The 24,134-nt window shown below is 40.5% G+C and overlaps 1 protein-coding gene across 2 annotated transcripts in view; it reads left to right on the top strand.

The window, feature by feature from the left end:
* NELL1 (neural EGFL like 1) overlaps window positions 1-24,134 on the top strand; it is a 761,891-nt gene that overhangs the window by 174,494 nt on the left and 563,263 nt on the right. For both annotated transcript variants that reach the window (XM_012735524.2, XM_012735523.2), the window contains exons 6-10: window positions 2,323-2,395; window positions 3,383-3,465; window positions 11,704-11,838; window positions 12,792-12,894; window positions 22,915-22,988. In XM_012735524.2, the coding sequence (XP_012590978.1) occupies window positions 2,323-2,395; window positions 3,383-3,465; window positions 11,704-11,838; window positions 12,792-12,894; window positions 22,915-22,988 (468 nt within the window). The remainder of the gene's footprint in view (window positions 1-2,322; window positions 2,396-3,382; window positions 3,466-11,703; window positions 11,839-12,791; window positions 12,895-22,914; window positions 22,989-24,134) is intronic.

Genomic DNA, 24,134 nt, shown 5'->3' with positions numbered 1-24,134 from the left:
ACTCAAAATTTGAGCAATGCTGCCACAATGAATATGAAATAAAGCACGAGTCTGAAAAAATGAAATCAAATGGGGTCAGCTAATATAGGCCCAGTTATAGTTGCATTTTTTCCGCTAAGTGTAGATACATTTAAAGTTAAGTGAAGAGAAATAATAGAAATTCTATTTTTTTATACCCTATCTCCCTTGGGAGAAGTTGCAGTGCTTGAAGGCACGTTTTCATCTATGAAAATCTTCATAGATAATTCTTTTTGGGGAGAAGAATAAGGCTGATAGAATTACTTTGTAGTTTCATATGTTATAAAACTCCTTTTTATAGTTTTATAAAGCAAACTACATGCTTAGCAAATGCTTCTTTTACTGACAAATGTCCAGTCACTAAATTGTCCATATGGCAATTTGATGCCAGCCCTTCAGGTTCTTGTTCTGGGGAAGGTACTGGGAAGTAGACACATGTATGTAGTTACATGCACACACACATACACACTTAGACTTCTTTGGGTTGTAGTTGGTAGTTGTAGTGTATTGCCACCTTTCTTTTAATCCAGCATTGAATTATGCCCATTCAAATAAATTAACATTCCCTTCTTGATTCATTTGGCAAGAACAAATTTTCATGCCAGCATGTCGGCTAACTCCCTTGACCTTTCCTCAGAAAAAAATACCAAGTGCTTTGGATTTTTGTGTTAATGAGCATTGGGAAGCTATCAGCTCTTATTTCTGCTTTTGTTCAAGTCAACATTGTTGACCTTCACCTAATGATCTGTGTAACGCGCATGCACACATGTGTGCCAGAGATTAAAAGTGGAAAGACAGAGAAATGAGGACGGATACAGATAGATGAAAGGTGTGGGGAGGCAATTTGTAATTTGGAATGAAACTAAAATTTAGTAAAGCCACTTAAAAAGGAGGATCTTTAGCTTTTTATCCAGCACTTTTTTTCCACATGAAGCAACTGAGGCTCAGAAAAAGTGGTTGACTTATAGCCTAAGTTCACTCAGCTAGAGATGGGTCCAGAACTTGAACTCATGCCCCCTGACTTGTAATTCTGTGTTTTTCTCAAGTTGCCACATGTGCTCAGAAGGTGCTCTTATCTCTTGAAGGAGTTAATTTGCTTTGAAAAACTGAGCAGCTTCGTCCCAGAGAGAAGCTAATTCACTTAGATTGTGCTCCGTTAATTGCTCCCTGGTATACCCCTGCAAGAGATTATGAATTAATATTGAGGAGCAGTGGCAGGAACTTTCTTCCCCATGGTGAGGCTGTCTTTTCTTGTAACTGCAAACACTGCATCATCCTAGAAGAGGAAGAGGTTTATAAACCTGTATAATTCTGCGGAAGAGGTGCCGTGATCCTGTTATTTCTATTAATATTTCCAATTAATATTTTATCTTGAAATAATAAGCAGAAAATAGCATTTGCTGATTGCCTTCTGCTGTTTAGAAGATGAGCACATAAATGTTAGATGTTACTCCCTCTGAAAGACTTGCAGCACTATCTTAAGCCTATATTTTATTTATAGATTAAGCTCAATATTCTAAACCAGCTTCCACATCTTCCATCTGTTCTGTAATATCTCTTTCATCAAATCAGGGGGAAAAATCCCCCAGCAAACCTAAAAACAGAATCTTGAAATTCAACTTGAAATATTCAAAATCCAAGTCAATATTTTCATTGAGAGATGGCAGCACTGATGCCTTTCTTAAATTTGAGCTTTTCTTCCAGACTAAATTATAGAATTAAAAGACCACCACCTTTTACTTCCAGGTATTGAGCAAGTCTGAAGACTCACTAACAAAGTCTCATGTTACTCAATTAGTTGAATACCAAAAATTGTTATGGAATTTTCCTGGTGTCTAATTTTATTTCCTTGACTAAATCAATAGAAACATTGTTAGTCTAACATGTTTCTATTATTTCTTTCTTCTCAGTTAAAAAAAAATCTGTAAATCAGTAACATTTAATGTTCTAGGATGATTAGGGCATTGAAGAGAATTTTCATTGAACCAATGCTTTTGTAATTTGATAGTTTAAGAACATTTACCGAGGGATCCTTGGTTCTATGTCATTGGCATTAACCAGTGGCAACTTATTGTAGCTTTCTCAAGATGAATGTGCCGTTCAGGATTTCTAAAAGAGGATGGTTTGGGTTAGGGGATGCATTTTTCCCATTGGCTTTTAAGCTAGTTCAGTGTATACTTCACATTTTGAATGAATTAGTCTTGTTAAAAAACAATCTGGCATGCAGCGACTATGTGACTACACAGGGACCATTTGACCTGGTGACAGTAATCTTGATTGCCACCTGTCTCTTCTGTTATCAAGGGGATCATCCAAGATGGGAAGATCATCTTTATGCCGAATGGATACATAACACAGTGTCCGAACTTGAATCGCAGTAAGTAGCAACTAAGAACATCTGCAAATCTTAAATATTATCTAACTTCTTGATAATATCAGAGGAACATGTCTGGAAGGATTGTTACAGTGAGTGGTTGCGAGGACAACCCGAGTGGCACACGGAGAATTGAAGAATCAAGGTTTATTTACTGGTGGGCTCAGAGGGGTCTCACCACTGAATTCTGAGCCACATCTACCTGATTTTTCCCACTTTTGTTAGGTTGGGGTGGGTGGGGTCTAATGTGCCAGGTAATAGGTTAGTATTATGTTGATGCTCCAAGTAATAAGTTAGTTGTTGTAACCAGGTAATAGGTTTAGTGTTATGTTGATGCACTAGGTAATAGGTTAGTATTATGTTGAAGAAGGTCTTCCAAGGGGTGGGGTCTCAGGTGGCTGATGCTCCAGGTAATAGGTGGGGGTCTTCCTTATCAGATATACACAATCTATTTACAACATTGACTTCTGAGAAAGTGAGGAAAATGAAAGAGAACTTATTATCTATATTACATAATTCTGTATTGGAATTTTTGAGACTATATTTTATTTATAAAATTATGATTTGAAGGTAAGAAAAGGGTTATATTAGCAGGTTTTATAGATTGATACAGAAAGATATGTTTAATATAATTATGTATATTTTAAAAAAACTGGTCATAAACTTTTTGACCTGGATGTGAGTTTATATTTTCTTCCTCTATGATACTTAACATATTTTCAGTCACCTCTCAATAAAAATGAGGGTTTCAGTTTAATTTTAAACTGTCATTTTGCCTTTTTCAGCTAATAGCACTTTTTTCCTGTTCCTGTCTTTGTGCTTATTAAAATAGGAAAAGATCCAGACCTGAAATCCTCTGTGATTTCACTCACATTTCAGAGCAATACTTAACCATAAAAGCAAAAACCCTTCTACATAGTCAAACAACTACTGTTTAAAAAATTTCTTTCTTATATTGGCATAATATCAATTTCTATTTTCTTTTTTGAGCTTGCCCAACCTGCAGTGATTTCTTAAGCTTGGTGCAAGGAATAATGGATTTACAAGAGCTTTTGGCCAAGATGACTGCAAAAGTAGGTATCTAAATTTCACTTGTGATGTTTCATTTCTTTCTCTGTCCTATCTGGAATTTAGAGTGATATGCTGTAATGGAAACATTTTTAGCCTTGGCATCTGCTATATGTTACTACAAAAATGGTTTATTCTTCTGGAAATAGGACTACCTATAGTAAACATAACCATTTATGTCTTTGATACTATTAGGCTGTATCAAAATGTTTTCCTGAAAAATCTTTGGAAGCAAAAGGCAACATGCATCACCATATGTTCCTGTGGAAATAGAAAAGGAATTTGCCCATTGGCTATTAAACTAGTAACACTGTAAGATGATATATGGTCAGAGCCACTGCTGCTTATAAGCTAATGCATTTTGGTTGTAAGAATAATTGCCAATAATCGGAAGGGACAAAATAGCTATTGTTAGGAACAGATTACTGTCAGACAAAGGCATTATATCACATTTTTAATGTGTGATTCATTTCAGAGCTAGTCCTGAGTTAAATGGTGAAGGGGGTAAAGTTTGCCTTTCAACATCTTCAGTTTTATAATTCTGCATTTTTTCCTCCTTTTCCATCAATCACTTAGCAAGCATCTTCTGAGGACCTGCTATTTGCTGGGCACCGTGTTAGGCACAAAGAGGCAATGGTGAAAACAAGACATGATTTCTACCTTAGAAGTCTTCATACTGAATGGCAGAGCCAAAAATGTAAACATTTAGGGACTTTAATGTATATATTCATAAAGTGTAGCTTCATAATGAAAAGCCCTGAGCCTCATGGAAAAAGACAATGAAAAAATAGAAAATGTGGCTAATGCCATTGTTATGATACCAATCAGTCGTGGACATGAGTTCCCGCCTAGGGCGAAGAAAGAATTAGGTTGGGCCTAAGAGACATTATACTCTGCAAAAGGAAGCATTTTAATAACAGTGAAATGATACATTAATCCTATTCCACCTGCGGCTAAGACTGCTCCCTACCATCAGCCAAGACGTGGGAAAAAATTGGTGGGTGGGTAAGTGTTTGGGAGGTAAGGCTGTTGTTTGGACCCATAGATTGTGCCACTAAGGACAATGTTTCTTTTTCAAACTAGGTTTTTGGCCAAGCTGAGTCCCTTTTTTGTCTGGAAAAGAGAGATGGAACACTTTTGTAAGAGAAGGATTGAGACTGAGGTTAGAGATCTGAAAAGCATTAGCTTTTCACTTCAGAGTGTAGTGGAAATGTAAAACACAGGCAATTATTTGCCTTCCCAGCTTGTGGCATATAAAGGCTTTTATTTCATATTGTCTGGAGCAGCTTGATCTCAATACTGTTAATTATATTTTAGCATGCTACCAAATTTTTGGAACAAGAAACACGCCACTCAGTTTCTGGTGATTGCAATTCTCCCTTCTCCAGCTTTCAGGCTGCCCTTTTTCTTTCTCATTCTTTCTCATTGCAGGGAATATCATTTTTCTCTTTTTAGTTACCCATTACCTAGGAGCCACATTGAGCTCTATTCTCAAAACATTTTTATGTAAAAATGGGCATTTGTGAGGCAGAAGGTACTTAATTGTGGGCAATTGCAAGCGGAAAATGGTTTAATCCAGCAGTCCCCAACGTTTTTTGGCACCAAGGAGTGGTTTCATAGAAGACGATTTTTCCTTAGGTAGGGACATGGAGAGCAATAGGGAGCTCGCCAGCCACTCACCTTCTGCTGTGTGGCCCAGTTTCTAACAGGCCACTGACTGGTACCGATCCATGGTCCGGGGGTTGGTGACCACAGATTTAATCCATCTTCTAAACCCACCTCTGGTCTTTTAGAAGATCTGTAAGTCTGTTCATTCCAAACTGTGTATATAATTACAATTTGAAAACTGACTATTTCCATTTTCACTGCATAATTTGAAATCCTTGATAATCTAGAACAGGAATTGGCCAACTTTTTCTGTAAAGGACCAGCTAGTAAATTTGGAGCTTTGCAACCCAAAAGATGAAATTGAGAATATTATATATTAATATATGCTTATTTCATTTAACTGTAATCATTTATAATCATTTAAAATATAACTATTGAAAACTGTAAAAACCATTCTTAGCTCCCAGGCCTTATAGAAATAAGTGGTGGGCCACATTTGGCCCAGTGGTCTTAGTTTGTCGACCCGTGATCTAGAAGAAGCTGGAAAGTCACTCACACTAGGTAGCATCTATTGAGCATTTACTATGTATTAATTATCATGCTTAAATTGTTTATATTCACTGTCACTTAAATCCTTACAATAATCCTGTGAGTTAGGTTTAATTTGTTAGCCTATTTTACAGCTGGGAAATATGAGGTCCAGGAAGCTCTGATAAGTTTTCCTTAAGATAGTAGATGGCAGAGCCAAGAGCTGAACTCAGATAGTTAGATTCTGAAAGTGGAATCATGATTGAAAAAGTTTGTGGTTCAAAAAGAGAGGGTTGGGGGATGGTCATGATGGAGACTCAGACTTTTGGGGGGAGGGGGGAAAATGGGCATTTATTGAAACCTTAAAATCTGTACCCCCATAATATGCCAAAATAAAAAAAATAAAAAAAATAAAAAAAGAGAGGGTTGTAACGAGAGACAAAAGATGGAGAGGGAATGTCTGATGGAGAGGAGGAGGTAGATGTTACTGACAGGAGGATGGAGATATCAGCAAGAAGAAGGAGCACATAAAAAGAGAGGAAAAGAGAAATGTGTGTTTGATAATTTCATTGAGCTGTGCTAAAGTTTTCAGATGATATCTGTTGAGAGTGAAATATGGGAACATGAGCCCGTAGCAACTTTTCAAGGAGGAGCTTAGGGCAAGAACAAGGCCTTGGCACCTAGTGGTCAAAAAAATGAATAAGTAAAAAAAGAGCAAAGCCTCTTAACGTACCCTGAGCTTCTTGTTTTCCTTGGAAACATGTGGGAATTCCTTGAATTCTGTGTTGAAATTCCATGTGCTTTTCCGCCAGGACCACTCTGCAACACCTTATCCTACATTGTCTACCTAAGGATTTTCAGAACACACAGACTGCTCAGAATCAGACTGCTAAACCTAGGACGGGCCAGGTGAAGTCTCAGGAAAAGATTCCTTAAGTATTCTCAAGGAAGATTTTTTTTTCTCCTTTAGCTAGTGCCAAGGTCTGAACAAGATGGTTTTCTTTCTGTGCCTTATGCAAGCCTCATTTTCTTTTTGTTCACTCTAAAACTGAAGGTACAGCACAGTGGTGCCCCATCCTTATGTAGGAGTTTCCTTTAAGACAGCCATCTGGGGATGACCCTGTTCCCTAACTCTGCCCTGCCCCCTGCCCTGTGCTACTGTCAGAATAGGAGCTCAAGGGCTCCATGTTCCTGAGACCTTCAGGATGGAGTCAGCTTTGGTGCTCACTTATTTCCTGGGATCCCTGCTGTCACTTTGTGTCGGCTTCTGTGGCTTTCTTCCTTTTGTGTCAGCTCTGTGATGATTTTCAAAAGTTTTCAGTTCTATACTGAAGGCAGCATTTTAGTTGGTTCACTGGGTGAAGTCCCTCAGGGTGTCTAGTCTACCATCTTGGTGGGAGAAGAAGTGTAATTCACCCTTTTGGCAGATTGATGGACATAGAGTCTGAAGCTGTGAAGCACCCTGGAAGTTCAGTGTGGTTTCCTGATGCCGAGAGAATTCTATGGCACCAACTTGATGTGGATTCAGTCTTTGCTTTTAGTTAAATAAAGCTATTGTGGAAAGATTTAGTTAATAGGGTTGGAGCTGAGCTTTGGAGGTTTGGTTTGAATTATCTAGTAGCTATACGTGAGATAGGCATATAGCCACATAGATCATGCAGAGACAGAGAATGAGCTTTAGAGTCAGACTGACCAGATTCCGAGTCTCCATTTTATCACTTCCTTGGATATTTGTAGCCCCGAACAAGTCATGAGACTTGTTCCTGCTGCCATTTCCCCATACAGAAAATGATGACAATTATGCCTGGTTTTGTAAAGATTCCATGAGACCAGGAAAGTGAGGTGTGCTGCGTGGTACACAATGGACATAAATATGTGGTAGCTGTTGTTACTTATACCATTAAACCTAGGAAAAATGGGCAGCCATGAGGGGAAGATGGTCGCTAAGAAAATGTACATCTTCCTCAGTGGTTTGGAATCACAGTCAGGCAGAGGCTGTGAGTTGCTGTCAGGGCCCTAGTCTAAAGCCTTGGTTCTAGGAGGTCCCGGAAGGCAGCAGGAAGTGCTCATACTTGGGTCAATGTGGAAGCCCTGGAGCCCTCTTGGAAAGCAAGCCCAGTGTACAAGCTGGACAGGAAGTGGTAGCCAAAGTCAGGTCAAACTAACATATACAGAAACCAGATCAGCCCAAAGGTCTGTCTAGGAGGGTGTTCACTGTTTCTTTTTTCTTTTTAGGGTTGGGGATGCTGGCAAATGACTGTGCCCTTGCTTGATATAGGACAGATCAAGGGAGCAGCTTGCATTCACATTGAGGAGACAGAGGTCAGGGTAGATAAGAGTTCTCTTGAGGAATCTTGGCATTTTGTCAAAGCCACCCTTTTTTTTTTTTTTTTTTTTTTTTAAGGCAGAGAAGGTGTGGGGCCATTATCTAAAGTAATATGGTACTTTATTCTTTGGTCCCCTGAAACATCCCTTAGTGGTCCACAAGTACCCACCACTCCCCTGGCTTACCCTGGAAGTTCTCCCAGGTAGTCTTGACATTGTGGGAACCACCCACCAGCTGGGGCAGGTACATTGTGATAGGGTCAGGCTCTGTCCTGCTCTTGAATCCCTCCTGTGCTACAAACCCATTCTGCCTTCAAACTCAGAAAGAAGAGACACTAGAGATTGAAAATTTCTTGATTACTTCTGTTTAAATCTTTGATAAATCTGTGTATGCAAATCAAGCAGCCCTTGGAGTGGCATTTCAGCTTGTAACATATTTAGTTTTGAGACTTTCATTGTTGCAAGGAGCTCAATAATGATTTTTCAATTAAGCGTAAAGGTTTAACAATGGAGAATTTCTTTTTTCCCTTTCGTATAGAAAATGCCAAATAAATAGTATCTCAAAGGGGAAAAAAAGCAATCTACCACATGACTAACGTACTTAGATCCATTCATTGACCTCTTGTTATGAAAAAGGCCTCTGCTGTCTATCTTTGAATGTGTAGAGTTAAGAATAAATGATTCGGTCCATGGTTGCTTAGATAAACACATGAACAAAAGGAAGACACAATAGAGATGTGGATTTGATACCCTATCTATTTTGGGTCTGCAGATATTCTTGGAGAAAATGGCAGGTAGTGTAGAAATAGCTTTTGAAAATGAATTTATATAAATTCAACACGCTAATGCCAGTGACAGAAACTGTAATTCATTTTTTGATTCAGAGTTGTTTGTCTCCTTTATTGTTGTTGTAGGATTTAGCAGGGGAAAAGGGAAGGCAAGGCTGTATATTAAGTGCCTTTGAAAAATTATCCTTTGTCTTTATATCCATCTGATGCATTCTTACTATTAGAGAGATTAGGGCTTTTTAGTGTTGTTAGAAAAGGCTATGTCTATTAAAAATAACATTCAGAAAGGAAACAAAATCAGCCTTGAGAATAACTTTCATTATATTAAAACTGACATTTTCCTTGGAGTAGAGTTTTGTGGTGAGCATAGCTCAGCTTTGTGGGACAGTGCTGGAAATTGCCAATATCACCCTTAGGCAAGCTTCTGGATTTTCTGAAAACTTGGATGGCTGCAGAATTGCCTTTTGGAGCCTTTAGTCTTTAAGAAGTTTTCTTCTTGGAGTGACATAGACTTTCAGGGTAAGGCAGGCACTGTTCTTTTCACAAAGGTATCGAATTTTGAGCCTCATTTAGGAGGAATGCAGATCTAATTCAACCATTTGCTGTTCAATCCAAGGTCAGACATCAGTCACTACCTTATGTGGAAACTATTGGGGCTATGGAGATGAAGTAAAGATACTAAGTGATAAATTGTTACTTCCTTTTCATAATCTCTGATCTATACAGTTGGCCCTCTGTGGGTTCTACATCCATGGATTCAATCAACCTTTGATCAAAAATATTCAGGAAAAAAAATCCAGAGTTACAGAAAGCAAAACTTGAATTTTCTGAGCACTGAGTACCGCAGTGAATTTGTGCAAATGGAGTGACGTGTAGGCATTGTGTTAGGTATTACAAGTAATCTAGAGATAATTTAAAGTATATGAGAGAATATGTGTAGGTTATATGCAAATACTACACCATTTCATAGAATGGAATTGAGAATTAGTGGATTTTGGTATCTACAGAGGGTTCTAGAACCAGTCTCACCCAAGGATACTGAGGGATGACTATATATAGTTTGGTCACTTGACCTCACCACATTCTTGGAAATGTATTTTATCTGTGTTTCCTAAAGAATTCCCAAAGAACTTAATTATCATAGATTCTAGAAACTCTGTAATTAGGCTGGAGTTTTAAATGAAACATGAATTTTTGGAAGATTATGCATATTAGAGTCATAGGAAGCCGAGTCAGCTCAGTTCTTTGTGGGCTGATCATAGTGCATACATTTTGTCTAGGATCCTAGTTGTTACTTTCTCTGCCCTTTGCTACCACCCACAAAAGGCAGACAAGGGACATGTCTCCTGGAGAAATTCCAAAATCTTGGAGGGAAAGGATGAAGTAAATGACAAAAAGGTGAGAATTACATGTGGATTCCACTTCCAGTGAGCTGAGCTGGTATAAGTAATTGAGAAGAGAATGAAGCCACAGTTAACATAGAAAGATGATGGAAGTCATCATTCTCAGGTTCAACTATTATAGGTAAAATATTGGCTCTAAGTTGTCTTAGTTGGATCAAAGATTGAATTGATCTCCTGTGTGGGGAAAGTACTCAAGACATAGATGCATACATATGATTGAGGAGGGAAAGAGAAATTATTAGGTGCAATTTTGGGAAAAGGAATTTGTTTTTTAATCATGGTGGTCTCTATGTAAAGAGACTGGGTTGAGTTACTCTTGGTCGGGACACGACAATGGACAGATCATACCAAAGTGCTATGTTTGGGGTTTTTTGCACCATATTTTTGAAGGCAAACTGGAGTAGGCTACATGAAAAGTGATTAGAAGAGAGGAACAGAACCATATTATGAATGGCGGTTAAGGGGACTAGGTGGTGCTGAATGTGGCCAAGAGAGACATAAGGATAGATTAACCTTAAATGTTCAATTAGGCTTGCTTAGGATGGGTTACAAAGAAAACCTAGAACTAGCAGGAAAAAAGGAGAGATTCCATAGCCTACACCAGGAAAGATGTTTCAAACCACAACAAGTAAGATGTGCAACGTTTGGGGGATGGATATGCTTGAAGCTCTTACTCGAGGGGGGAGGGGGGCATGGGCAATATAAGTAACCTTAACACTTGTACTCCCATAATACAATAAAATAAAAAAAATATCCAGCGTGAACCAAAAACAGTGGCTTTCCTTGGAAGATAAGAAGTGTCCCTCCACTGGAGTTGTGTGAACAGAGGCTAGATAAGCACTTGGGGTTTGTTGCAAGGATATTCATATTTTATAATCCCTTTCAATAGGAGATTCTAAGACTCTGTGATTAATGATGATGACTGGGTGGCCCAGAAAAATGACTAAGGTCATTTTACAAAATGCTGATCTTAACTAGGGGTTTGGTTATCTTTCCTGACCTTCATCTATCTGATCCCTAAAGTATGATCTTGGGGCATCTGTTTGAGGGATGCTGATCTGAGGAGAAACTGGATTCTCTTAAGAATTTTCTTTTTTGTGGCCCCAACTCTCCAGAATTTTTCATCAGAGAGGAATCAGTGACTTCCTCGTTTGCAAACCATGACATTCTAGTTAGTGTGTGAAGAACATGGAGAGGATAGTGGGAGATAAATGTAAGTGCATCGGAGTTCCTGATTAGATCTCCTGTAAACATTGTAATGAGTCCTTGAGAACATATTCATTATGAGTGTTTCTGTGTGGGCTCGAGCTGAAAGTACACACGTTTATGAACACCCATGAGGTTCCTGAGATACAGTTTAATGTCTCGTTTGGTATTCATTAGACCGTGGGAGCCAATATGTCTTTGATTTAGAGCGATTCTACCTTGTTTAAAAAAACAAAAAACAGATCCTGCTAAGATTCAGTGAAGTACTCTGAGCATTGTTTTCCTCTTCTTGTTTAAACAAGGACTTTTTCTCTTTTGGCTGTTAGCCTTGTTAGGACGATGCGATTAAATTATACAAATTATATCTAGTAATTCTTGTTTGCAGCTAAATTATGCAGAGACAAGACTTAGTCAATTGGAAAACTGTCATTGTGAGAAGACCTGCCAAGTGAGTGGACTGCTCTATCGAGACCAGGACTCTTGGGTTGATGGTGACCACTGCAGGAACTGCACGTGCAAAGTAAGCCTTTTAGTAAATGAGTAAATTATAAACAGTTTTAAGGGGACAGGTTCACTAATTACAGTGTGATCTGGTTCTTTAATATATAATGTTAACTCTAAGAAGTGTTACCTTTTTACATAGCACCCACTAGCAGTCCGAGCAATTGTGAAGTGATGCTGGAAAAGTGTCATTTCTTTTACAAATACTCAGAAATTAAAATCTGCTCTCTGTTGCCAGCACATTCTAACTTGATTTAATATTATTATTAAGTAAAATACCGTTTGGAGGTTGGAGGTTGGAATATAGAGGAAGGAAGGGGCTCTTGTGATTTTCAAACAACCTAATGGCTAGCTTTATTCACAACTAGAATAAATTGAAAAGGGGTTTCATTAATTAGTCTCTAGGTGTTTTTGCTGTATTTTGCAAGGTATATCCATCACCTGTTTCAGAGAATTGCAAGGCATTTCCTCTCTCCAACCCCTACTTTCAAGGTATCCATCATTTGTATACTCCTTCACCTGTTTCAGAGAATTACAACAGCCCTCTCTAAAAATTAGTATGTAAATCCCGTCCAGCTGAAATTACTTGATAAATATCTGAAGAATGCCATTATTTGTCCAGGAAAATAGAAAACTGATTGTTAGAGCCTCAGAAATGATTGACAGGGTCTGTAGATGTGTTATTTATGTTCTTGTAAAAATAGACATTTTCTGCATAATCTACTTAGTCCATGTGGGCAGGTGGGGTGAAGTCAGTGATGGCTATCAGAAAAGGAATTGAGGTGGCACAGGTTCATTCGGGCTGGAGATAATATTTTATCTGTCGTCCTAGAGTGGACTGGGAATTCCTCATACTGCTTATGTTTCCCTGATGAAGTTTCTGGGATGAGATGTGAACTTTCTCAACAATAGGATCTTTCAAAGGATGCTACTGAGATTTTTTTTTCCCTCTGTCTTTCCTTCCTTCCTCAGAGTGGTACTGTGGAATGCCGAAGGATGTCCTGTCCCCCTCTCAACTGTTCCCCAGACTCCCTCCCTGTACACATCGCTGGCCAGTGCTGTAAGGTCTGCCGACGTAAGTACTGACGGAGGGTCAGAGTGGCCCTCTGTGCTTTGAGATTTATTTATTTTCTTGTTTTTCTGGCCAAAAACCATTGACATTGATGAAATGAAGCATTAGCAGTTGATGTAATATTAAATATACAATAAAAAAAGAGCCACGGTATTTGTTGTTTTGTTTGTTTGTTTTTGAGACAGAGTCTCACTTTGTTGCCTAGGCTAGAGTGAGTGCTGTGGCATCAGCCTAGCTCACAGCAACCTCAAACTCCTGGGCTCAAGCAATCCTCCTGTCTCAGCCTCCCAAGTAGCTGGGACTACAGGCATGCTCCACCATGCCTGGCTACTTTTTTTCTCTATATATTAGTTGGCCAATTAATTTCTTTCTATTTATAGTAGAGACGGGATCTCGCTCTAGCTCAGGCTGGTTTTGAACTCCTGACCTCGAGCAATCCACCCGCCTCGGCCTCCCAGAGTGCTAGGATTACAGGCGTGAGCCACAAGCCCGGCCGAGCCACGATATTTGAATCACTTGCTATGTGGCAGACACTTAACGTGGGCTTTTATTTTTTTTCTTCAAAATTTTCATGTCAACTCTAATTAGTGTACAAAAAGCCACAGTATTTTAATCACTTTCTATGTGGCAGACACTGAACACAGGCTATTTTTTTCTTTTAAATTTTCACAACTCTAATTACTGTGCTTCCATTCTATATGGAAGGAACTTGTGCTCTCGGGGATAGAGTCACTAGCCCAGGGGCGAACAACTGGATGGGATTGATGTGTGAGCTTCCAATTCCTAACCTCCATGGCCTTCAGTCCCCCCATTCTGAATGACCAAGTTAAGGGACAAATTCTGTGTTTTGGCTTTCTGAGGTTTTAGCTAGATTTTCCTGTTATTAAGGGGTTTTCGTTAGGAGTTTCAGGATGAAATTCAGTTAAAACACAAACAATTTCCGTCAATGTTCACTTGTCCATGTTCTATGATGATTTAAAAATCCCTTTTCATTTGTATGGCAAAGGGCAGTATTTCAAATGAAATAGTGAAATGAACACCGAGGCAAGCTGTGAGAATAAAAGCTGTCATTTAGAGTGCTTTATATGTGCCATGTACTGTGCTGGGCGCTTTTATTCTATTAGCTTAGCGCAGGTGTCCTCAAACTATGGCCCGTGGGCCACATGCGGGTGTTTTCACCCGTTTGTTTTTTCACTTCAAAATAAGATATGTGCAGCGTGCGTAGGAATTTGTTCATAGTTTTTTTTAAACTATAGTCCGCCCCTCCAACGGTCTGAGGGACAGTGAACTGGCCCCCTGTTTAAAAAGTTTGAGGACCCCTGGCTTAGTGAATTCTCACAGCAACCTTTTAGGTAGATATTGTTAGCCCTGTTTTCCAGAAGGCTTAGGTTTGGGGAAGCCAACTCACCCAGGTCACAAGGCTGGTGAGTGGCAGAATTGAGGTTTAAAACTAGTTCTGTCGACTGCAAAACCCGTCGTCATTTCATCAAAGCATATGGTCTTCTTACAGAAAAGAAGAGTTCTGGTTAGAAATGTTGCATCCTATGGATAATATTCAAGATCATTTCATCACCTAAAGAATCACAACAATGTCATTTGGCCCTCAAAGCACAGTGGTCTATCTTTTTGCCCAAAACAGCCTGTTATCTAGCAAAGGTGAAGATAGCTGATCTTGTCCAAGCAGCCCAAATATTTGTTGGACTCTTTCAAAAGGAACCTTGGAATCTTTCTTCTTTTCGTGGTTGGCACAGAACCCCCATTGCTCTGGAGGGTGTACTTGGAGTTGGTCTGAAACGTGTTTGGCAATGCAGGTAGCTCAAGTGTCCAGATGTTGAATTATAATTTGATCTCATGATTGAAAGATAGTTGTTAGTAGGTAAAAATTATTTTTCCAATCTTAGTATTCTGTATAACAATCAGCAGAGGAAGAAGCTGAACAATTATTATGGATTTGTTAAAAAATATGAGTTTTATTTTTTTTTTAACTTAGGGTCTGTTATTTTTTTATTTCAGCATATTATGGGGATACGAAGTTTAGGTGATATATATTGCCCTTGCCCTCCCCTTTTCCTCTGAGTCAGAGCTTTTTTTAGTTCATCATTTTGAGTTCCTGGACATATCTGTGAATACTATCTTTTAAAAGTGGTTGTTTGGACATGTGAGCAATGACTTCTCAGGCTGTTTTGTATTTTAATCTTTTGATATTTTTTAAAAAGTTATAAAAGAACTGTGCTTATTGCACATTAGAAAACACAGGGAAAGATAAAGAAAAATTCACACAGAATATCATCACTTGGAAACAAATCACTTTTGAAATTTTAGTGGATTTCATTTGTCTTTTTTTTTAAAAAAATTATTTTGTGTATAGTTGAGGTAATACCATGCAGACAATTTTATATTCTACTTTGTTGACTTACCATTATCACTTAAACAATAATACTATGTTTTAAAAAATTCTGTGTAAGCCTCATTTTAATAAGCTTCATAGTTTTCCATTGTTTGTCTGTCGCATAACTTTTTCTCTTACCATTCCCCAATTATTAGATATACAAGTTGTTTCCCATTTTTCACTATTATAAATTACTCATCAATAACATGTTTTTGCACACAAAACACATTTTTATATATTTTTGTATTTTGTATTTCCTTAAGATAGATTTCTCCAGAGTAGAATGACTGGGCTAAGACTGACATTTTTAAGGTCCTTGTTGCATGTCATTAAATTGTCCTCTCACTAGATGTGTGTGGGGCAGTCATTTTTCTTTATTCTACCTTGTTTGATAGCTTTGAGTTTTAAAACTTATTTCAGAAAGTTACCCAATTTTACCAAGATGTTGATAACTAAACACTAACTAAAACATTAGTGTTTTCTTTTTGTTTTGTTTTTTTGCCTTTGTGTGTAATTCATTGCAATTTAGTTAGGCAGCACTAATTTTTTTAGCAGTTCCAATTGGTAGTTTGGTGTGTTCAGAGTTTAATAAAGTGGGACTACAAATAAATTATTAAGAACTCTACTTAAGAAAAACTTAAAAAAAAATGATACAAGTCACCTCTGGTAATTAAAAGGTTGAGAACTTCTGGGCTAGAGGGCTTTTGTTTCTTGCTGGATTTAATAGCAATATGCATTAGCAGTCACTGCATGATGGTACCTGGTTGGAATAAAGATGAAGGAGCCCTCCCTGCTTTGGAGGAGCTCGCTTTCGAGTTAGAGAGAGACATGGGTTAGTGTTCAGAACTGTGAGTGCCCTAACATTAGGGGCAAGGGTATAGGGCACTGACAGAGTGCAGAGGAACAGCCGGGAAGGGTGGTGGAGGACACTGGTGGCAGGCCTGGGATGCTACCCAGAGGAAGTGGAACCAAGGTAGATATTTTTAGTCTTCTAGAAAATGATTTTGGTAGTTGAGCAGTGAGGTGGAGGAGAGGAAAATGAGAGCTGCTAGAGTAGAGTCCAACACCATTTGGTGGAATTTCTAGAAGTTTTCAAATGTTTTCACATCAGAAAAATGATGGAGAGTATTTACTTTTGTTGTCCCTTTCAAACATGAAAAGTATGTGAGGTAATGTAGGTGGTAATTAGCTCGATGTGGCTGTTCCACTATATATATATATATATATATATATATATTTCAAAACATCATGTTGTACACCATAAGTGTACGCAATTTACATTTGTCAATAAAAAATAATAAAATCTAGAAAAAAAGACAAAAAATAAAGTATGTCATGTATGAATAATATATAATTGAATCTTGTTTTTTAATCTACTTTGACAATCTGGATTGTTTTTTTCTGTTGCATCATTTAATCCATTCATATTTAATGTTTTCATAGAGTTGAAACTACTATTTCTTTAATATCATGTTTTTCCTTGGTTCAATTCCTTATTTTGATGTTTTTTCTTTTTTCTGGAGAGCTGCCTCAATTAAAATTTCTTACATGTGAATTTAAAAACATTTCTTAAGCTTTTCTTCTGGATTTAGGTGGGGCAGTATTCTAGGAACACTGAGGAAAGGTATTGATCTACCTCAGAAAAAAGGAGCCCATATATAAAAACAAATTGTTTTGTCTGCTCACTTATTAAGCGTTCCTGCACTTGGCATGGTCTCAGGAGCTGCAGTACTCTGGTATCTGCTTGGAAATAGGAAGGAACTTTGTCTAAGCATCCATGGTGGTACAGGAAGTAGTGCAGGAGTTTCATTCCTCAAACGTTTGTTGGGTGTCTGCTCTATTCAAGGCATATTTAGCATACCTAACTGCACATTAAAATCCTCTGGTGGGCCAGGTGCAGTGGCTCATGCCTGTAATCCTAGCACTCTGGGAGGCTGAGGCGGGTGGATCGCTCAAGGTCAGGAGTTCGAAACCAGCCCAAGCAAGAGCAAGACCCCATCTCTACTAAAAAATAGAAATTAATTGGCCAACTAAAAAAATTAGCCGGGCATGGTGGCACATGCTCGTAGTCCCAGCTGCTTGGGAGGCTGAGGTAGAAGGATTGCTTGAGACCAGGAGTTTGAGGTTGCTGTGAGCTAGGCTGAGGCCACAGCACTCTAACTTGGGCAACAGAGTGAGAGTCTATCTCAAAAAAAAAAAAAAAAATCTTCTGGTGGGCTTCTTAAACTGGCAGTTCCCAGGCTCCCCTGTACCCCCAGCCCTACTAAATCAGAGTGCTCAGGCAGTGGTATCCTGAAATCTGTATTCTTTATGTAGACAGACTGGAGAACTACCAGAGATGGGAGGGAGTAAGGTGGATGGAGAAGAAATCTTCCAGCTATGCAAGATAGCATTTGCAAAGGAAGAGAGGTGGCAGAGGGAAAGGGAGATAGTGTGTTTGGTGACAACTCAGGATTTTCATTGGTGGGAATTAGAAATAAAGTTGTAAAAGTGGGTTGAGGATGGGTGTTGAAGACTGTATTCCACTGAAGTTGTTCACTAATGCTTACTGAGGTCCCTGTCCCAAACACTGCCTTCAACTCTGGATACAACAATGGGTGCATATGGATCATTTACTCTGTGTTATTTTATAAAACGACTCTGGGTCATTTTATGTCCATTAATTCTTTTAATTCTTCCAATAACCCAAAGTAGTAGGTTCCACTATTATCCCTATTTTATAGAAGAGGAAGCAAATCATAGAGAGAAGCAACTTGTCCAAGGTCTCTCAGCTTTGGTGGAGCCAAAATAAAGTCTAGGCAGTCTGGCACCAGAGCTGATGTTCTTAACCTGTCTACTCTACCCACACCTCTCCAGAGAGATGCATATGTTGTCCCTTTACAATAAGAAATACTATTTAACATGGACACTATATAAGATACAGAGATAGCACAGAGAAGGAATGATTAATTCTGTCCAAAAATGTGTGTGTGTGTGTGTGTGTGTGTGTGTGAGAGAGAGAGAGAGAGAGAGAGAGAGAGAGAGAGAGACAGAGACAGAGAGAGACAGAGAGACAGAGAGACAGAGAGACAGACACTTCACAGGTAACAGTTAAGCAGGGTATTGACAGATGAATCGGAGTTTACAAGATATATAGGGACATCCTGCCAGGGCGAATTGCACATGCAAAATCATGGAAATAAAACAGCATTGGTACTCAGACACAAGGTTTTCAAGCGAGGTTGTGGCATGATCAAAGATGTGCTTTTAGAATGGCCACTGCATCAAGAGAGCAGGAGGCAGTGTGACTGGGTATGGGATTTGGGCATATTCCAGGTGGAGGTGATGAAACTGGCAAGCAGGCACTGCCCAGGGAGATACAGAGAAAGGGATGGACATGAATGACAGCCAAAGGACCTGGCACATGATAGATGCTCCATACACATTGTTTTGCATGAGACTAATGAATTGGGGACAGAGCGTCTGTGAGGGAGACGTTGCCAGGTTTTGAACCAGAGCCTGTGGAAGACTCATAGTGTGATTAACAGAAGTAAGACAGGTGGGGGAAGTAGGCTGGGGAGTGATACACTCCATGCGGCATGTTTGAGTTAGAGATGCCTGAGGGACGACTAGTTTGATACAGGTGTCTTGCTCAGAGAGGTGGCATCTCATGCCAGGGCTGTGTGTTCGCTCAGGAGGGAAGAAGCATCCTTGGGTGTTCAGCCCCTCTGATCTGCCACTTTCCTTTAAAGTGTAAACCAGCGTGCTGATTTTGACACTCTCAGCCGCTGAGTGCCAAGAGATGGCTGGAGTGTGTCTGGAGTACAAATACCTAAATAAAGACAGAGAAACCTCACATCCACACCCGACAGAGGCGTCCAGCCATACCTGTCAACGGTTTGTTCAGTGTGCACTCAAATGGCAAGAGCGTCCAATCATAGCACTGGAGAAAGCAAGGTCAAATTTGAAGGGCCAGATGTCTGTGGGTGCAAAAAGATACAGCTGCATAATAACTCTTTCTTTATATCCCCAGTACATTTGTTTCTGACATAATGGAGAGGTGTGGGTTGGTGCCAGGTTTCAATTTAGTGGTCGGGCACTGTGAAAAATTCTAGTTTGCATGTCACCAGTGTGATATGAAGTGCTTTAGGTATTCATTTACATTTCTACTCACACTGAAAGCTGTTGGAATGGAGTCCCAGATGCCCTAGCCAAAGGCACCAGAGCCTGACTCACCTTATGTTTAAATTTCCTCAGACATCAAAAATAAGCCTTTTGGCCATAGATCGAGAGGTCGGATAACGAGGACTGATGCTAGGCATACGGGGAAGTTGCAGGGAAGGAGGGGCGTTTTCAGAGAAGTGGGGGTGAGTGTGAGAAAGCCGGAGATATTTTTGTGAACTCCAGTGGTGATCCTGGAAGTTGTCCTAAGATAATTTCATAGACACGTACGTTCTGCACCAGTGCCAGAGCTGCAAATGGCTGAGGCTTGCTGGAACGTGTTGCTACCATTCATCAGCCCCCAGAACCTTCCTGCTATGTGAGGACATAAAGTTTACACCAGACTGGTGGATGTGAGGGACGGATGTGTCTTCATGTGTGGTGTGAATGTGAGCAATGAGATGTTCTTATCTCCAGATAGGAGTTCTGGGATGAGTCTGTCAAGGAGGAAGAAAGGAATTGGGCAAATGTTTTAAGACAGGGTAGCAAGTGTATTTATACCTTTGTGGGACTGGCAAGGGGCAAAGGAGGAAGAAAAGTCTATTTCTTTGCTTCCCAGCCTGGGCCAAGAGGCAGATGGCAGATTTGACAGCAGTGCACTTAGCAAGAACTGTCTCTCTGGAGCAAGCCACCTTGCCAAGTTGGCAGCAGCTGCGTTTGGGAGTGTGGGAATTTATTAGACAGGAATTCCAGGAGTTGGAGGTGTGGTCTCCCCATGCAAGTAAATTGGGGACTCCAAATCATCATTAGGACCAATGAGTCATACTGATTTATCTAGAAGACTGAAGCATAGAAGATGATTAGGGATAGATTTTTATTGAATGAAGAGAGGAAAGGGCTTATCTAGAAAACTGTATTGATTTTCCACTTTCTGTTTGCATCTACTTTCAATATTTACAGTTGCATTGAATAGCAAAAATAACTTACTTGGGGATCAAGAAATTTGATTTGTTTTTGCTACCAACTAAAGGCTCATTAATTCTAAAACTATTTATTTTTACTAACAGTAAGCCCAGAGAGGCCCTGGATGTGGGGCTGGAGATAAAATTATGAATAGATATAGTCTCTACCTTCATGGAAGTTGCAGTTAGCAGGAGGGATATATAATCAAGTGGGCAAATAGGATACAATGTGATGCATGCTCTGTTAGTGCTAGGTCCAAGTACACTAGAAGCACAAACTGAGGGCAACTAACCAATGTCAGAGGTCAGGAGCAACTTCTTGAAGGAAGTCAGGTCTAAGCTGAAAGTGATGGGTGTGCAGGTTGGGAGGTTGCCAGTGCGAGGTGGACAGGGTGTTCTGCAGGTGTTCCTGTGGATGAGAACAGTATATGCAGAGCCTGGAAGTGAGAGAGAAAGCGTGGCTGGCGCCTATGCGGTGTGAATGTTTGGGAGGGTGAGTGAGAGCACAGGGATTGGCGTGCCATGAAGGTCAAGAGACAAGGAGGAACAACACGAATGTCCTTATGTGCTCAATTAAGGAAGTTGGACTTTATTCTGGGGGCATTAGGGGCCCACAATGATTTTGAGCAGAGCACTTAAAAAATATATGCCTGCCTGTTGTATAGGACTAGAAAAACTTGAGACTAGAACATGGGAGAGTTAGGAGGCTCTGGTAGTACCAAAGGAAAGGGATGGTGCTAGCCTGAATGAAGATAGTGTCTGGGGACAGAGGGTGGGAGGGTGGAGAAAAGTAGGTTAACTTGAGAACATTGAGAAGGGAGCATTGCTAGGGTTTGGCACTGATTGGACATGGGGTTGAGCAAGAGGAGAGGTTAGAAGGACCCCAGGCACTAGCGTATGGGAGCTGAGACAGATGCCCGTGCCGTTTACCGAGGGGAGGACACTAGGATAGAACGTATTTGAGTGGGGTTGCTGCAGGTCAGATTCTGAGGGGAAACAGACTCCTAAATGGAGATTTGCACATGCTGTATTAGGAGGTGCTCTCAGGATCAATTAGGGTGTAGGAGTGAGGTGGTGAGGGAAGGAGAATTGGGCAGAAGGAGAAGCTGAGCTGCAGTGGGAACAAGAAATGCCTCTGTCATTCCTACAGGGCTGCTGGTGCTGGACTGGCCTTTCAGAGTTGTTCTGAGTTGATGTAAGGGGCCAGGACTTTGCACCATCTTCATCAACCACTCACTGGATGTGGGCTGCCCTCTGGAAGGGGACTTCACCTCAGGCAAGGTGGCCCTCCACAGCCTAGGACTAGTTCTGGATCAGTATTCAGTGGAGAACTGTTGTTGCCAACTGTCCCATATAGGAATGCGTCCTTTGGTCATGGAGGGGAATCTGGGTGGCATATCACAGCACCCACTGCAGGGCTTGGATGTTAAGTAAACCAGTGTCTCTGGGCTTTTCTCTCCCGGTGGCTGAAAGGAAGGGGTTGGACCAGCTAATCACTAAGGTTCCTATACACTTGAACTTTCTGCGAGAGTCAGAAGATTGTGTAACTAGGAAACTGCCAAATTTAATCAACCCGTTTTTAATAGATACAGAAACAGGGCTCTGAAAAGTGAGGTCGCCTTCTAAGACCAACAGCGAGTTAGTGGGAGAGACCTCTTGGAGCACTTCTGTCCCTCCTGACAGCCAGGGCTGGGAGGGTCCTCACCAGGGCAGGAGAGCGAGTCATCAGGCCTTTGCTTGCTTGTTCCTGCTGCAGTGGCTGGAGAATTTGGTAGGGTCACATTAGAGTCATGTCAAATTGACATATGCTGCACTTGCCTGAAAGGGAACCAGCAGGTTAAGTCAAGGATTGAGTCTTAGTGGAATCTAAAGAGTGGAAGGAGCTCCATTTATGCTTCCCTTTGACATGTCCTGCAAGGCCTCCTTCCACCCTCTGCCCTCCCTGTTAGCCTGTTAAACTCACCTTTCCAAGGGCAGTCTCTTGAGTGCATTGATCTAACACTTCACTGGCTCGGCCTGGATTTCTCGCTTGTCTCTTAGCATCTTGGGAACAGATAGGCTAAGGACACCCACTTCCTGTCATCACAAGGAAAAAGAAGTGGCTCCTTCTCCACTGCTGCTGAGGTTCCGATGAATGGAACGTGTATGAGTCCCCTTTCACCCAGGCATTTGTTTTACAGCTGGAGTGTCCGAATCAGAACTGCTGCTACATAGTGATAACAACCAGTTCTTCCTTGTTTTAACTTCTTATGACGGTCGGTCCATTCTCTAGTTCCTCTGTCAACTGTGACTTTGAAATAATTGTATGTCCTTGCTGTGCAAGCAGGGCAAACACAATCAAGCGAGGCCTGCCTGGGGGATTGAAGGGTTAGCCTGCGCACGATTCCATGTCTTGCGTTAGACAAAGAGATGTGTGCTGCTTAGAGGCAGAGTGTCTGGGTTTCTGTGGAATCTATTGGAGTTGGAAGGCACCTCTGAGGTCATTTTGTTGCACAGCATGACTGTCTGACCCATTTTTCTATTTTATTACAGCAAAATGTATCTATGGAGGAAAAGTTCTTGCAGAAGGCCAGCGGATTTTAACCAAGAGCTGTCGGGAATGCCGAGTAAGTTTTAATCTTAGGATCCCTGTCACTTCTGGAAAATGAATAGAGAGACGTGTGGGCTTCAGATAGGGTTCTTGAATGGGACATGGTGGCCTGGCTGGGTCCCTGAGGGGCAGAACCCTCTGTGGTGGGCTGGAATACAGGATGTGGAGGACCCGGCCATTGTCATTGTTGGGGTTAGCTTGTGAGCAACTGTGGTTCAGGTAGCCTTGGAAGAAGCTATTAAGGGAAGGGTGTGAGAGAGAAAAGAGAGCTGGCAGATGCTATGAGTCAGGGAGGTTGGTGGGTGGCCCTGGGTAAAAGGGGTTTGAATTGGTATTAGTGGAATCAGTCTGTGATACTGTGGTAGAAGTGCAGACTTTATGATGCTAGAAAACGCCTCTGTCTCCTGCCTGCCCCCTACCATGTCATATTTGAAATAAGATGTATAGAACCATAGATCTCATTCAATAATCACTCTACAAACACGTTTTAAGCAAATTCTATATACCAGCATTGTACTAGGTTCTGGATATACAACAGTGAACAAAACCAAGTCTCTATCTGTACTGAACTTGAGTCTAGTAAGGGAGACAGTAAGAAAATAAATCAATATACAACATAACGCCAAATTCTATAAAAATATGAAGTAGGCTGAAGGAATAGAGAGTTTTGGGGTGGGTATGAGAGGTCTGAGAAGGCCTCGGTGAGGACATAATTTTAGAACAAAGCCGTGGATAAGGTGCTGGAGCCAGATGTGCAGGTATTTGGGTAAGTAATTACTTGATCGGTAATTGTTTCCTAGGTAGACGAGGGGGAAGGCACATTTCAAGCAATAAAACAACACAAAACCCATTTACAAATGCCTAGAACCATAAAGAGAGCAGACCTTATGTAGGGAACTCCGAAGAATTTGACTTGGGTGAAGTTTTAGAGTGTGTGTGGTGAGAGAGTGATGAGAGATGAAGCTGGAAAGATAGACAAGCTGGGAAAGGATCAGTTCAACTTGATCTTAATGGAGGTGAGGATTTGTTGATGGTGTCTGCTTGTATGTGTCATGAGTAGCTTTGCATTTTCAAAGGTCGCTGTGATTGTAGTGGGGGGTGGTGATTGGAGAAGCACTAGGTTAACCTGAATAATTGTAAATTAGAAATGATGAGGTCTTGA

The sequence above is a fragment of the Microcebus murinus genome, chromosome 4, assembly GCF_040939455.1.
Source record: "Microcebus murinus isolate Inina chromosome 4, M.murinus_Inina_mat1.0, whole genome shotgun sequence".
Taxonomy (NCBI): domain Eukaryota; kingdom Metazoa; phylum Chordata; class Mammalia; order Primates; family Cheirogaleidae; genus Microcebus; species Microcebus murinus.
The sequence above is the reverse complement of the archived record's forward strand: the minus strand, read 5'-3'. Positions and strand labels throughout refer to the sequence as shown.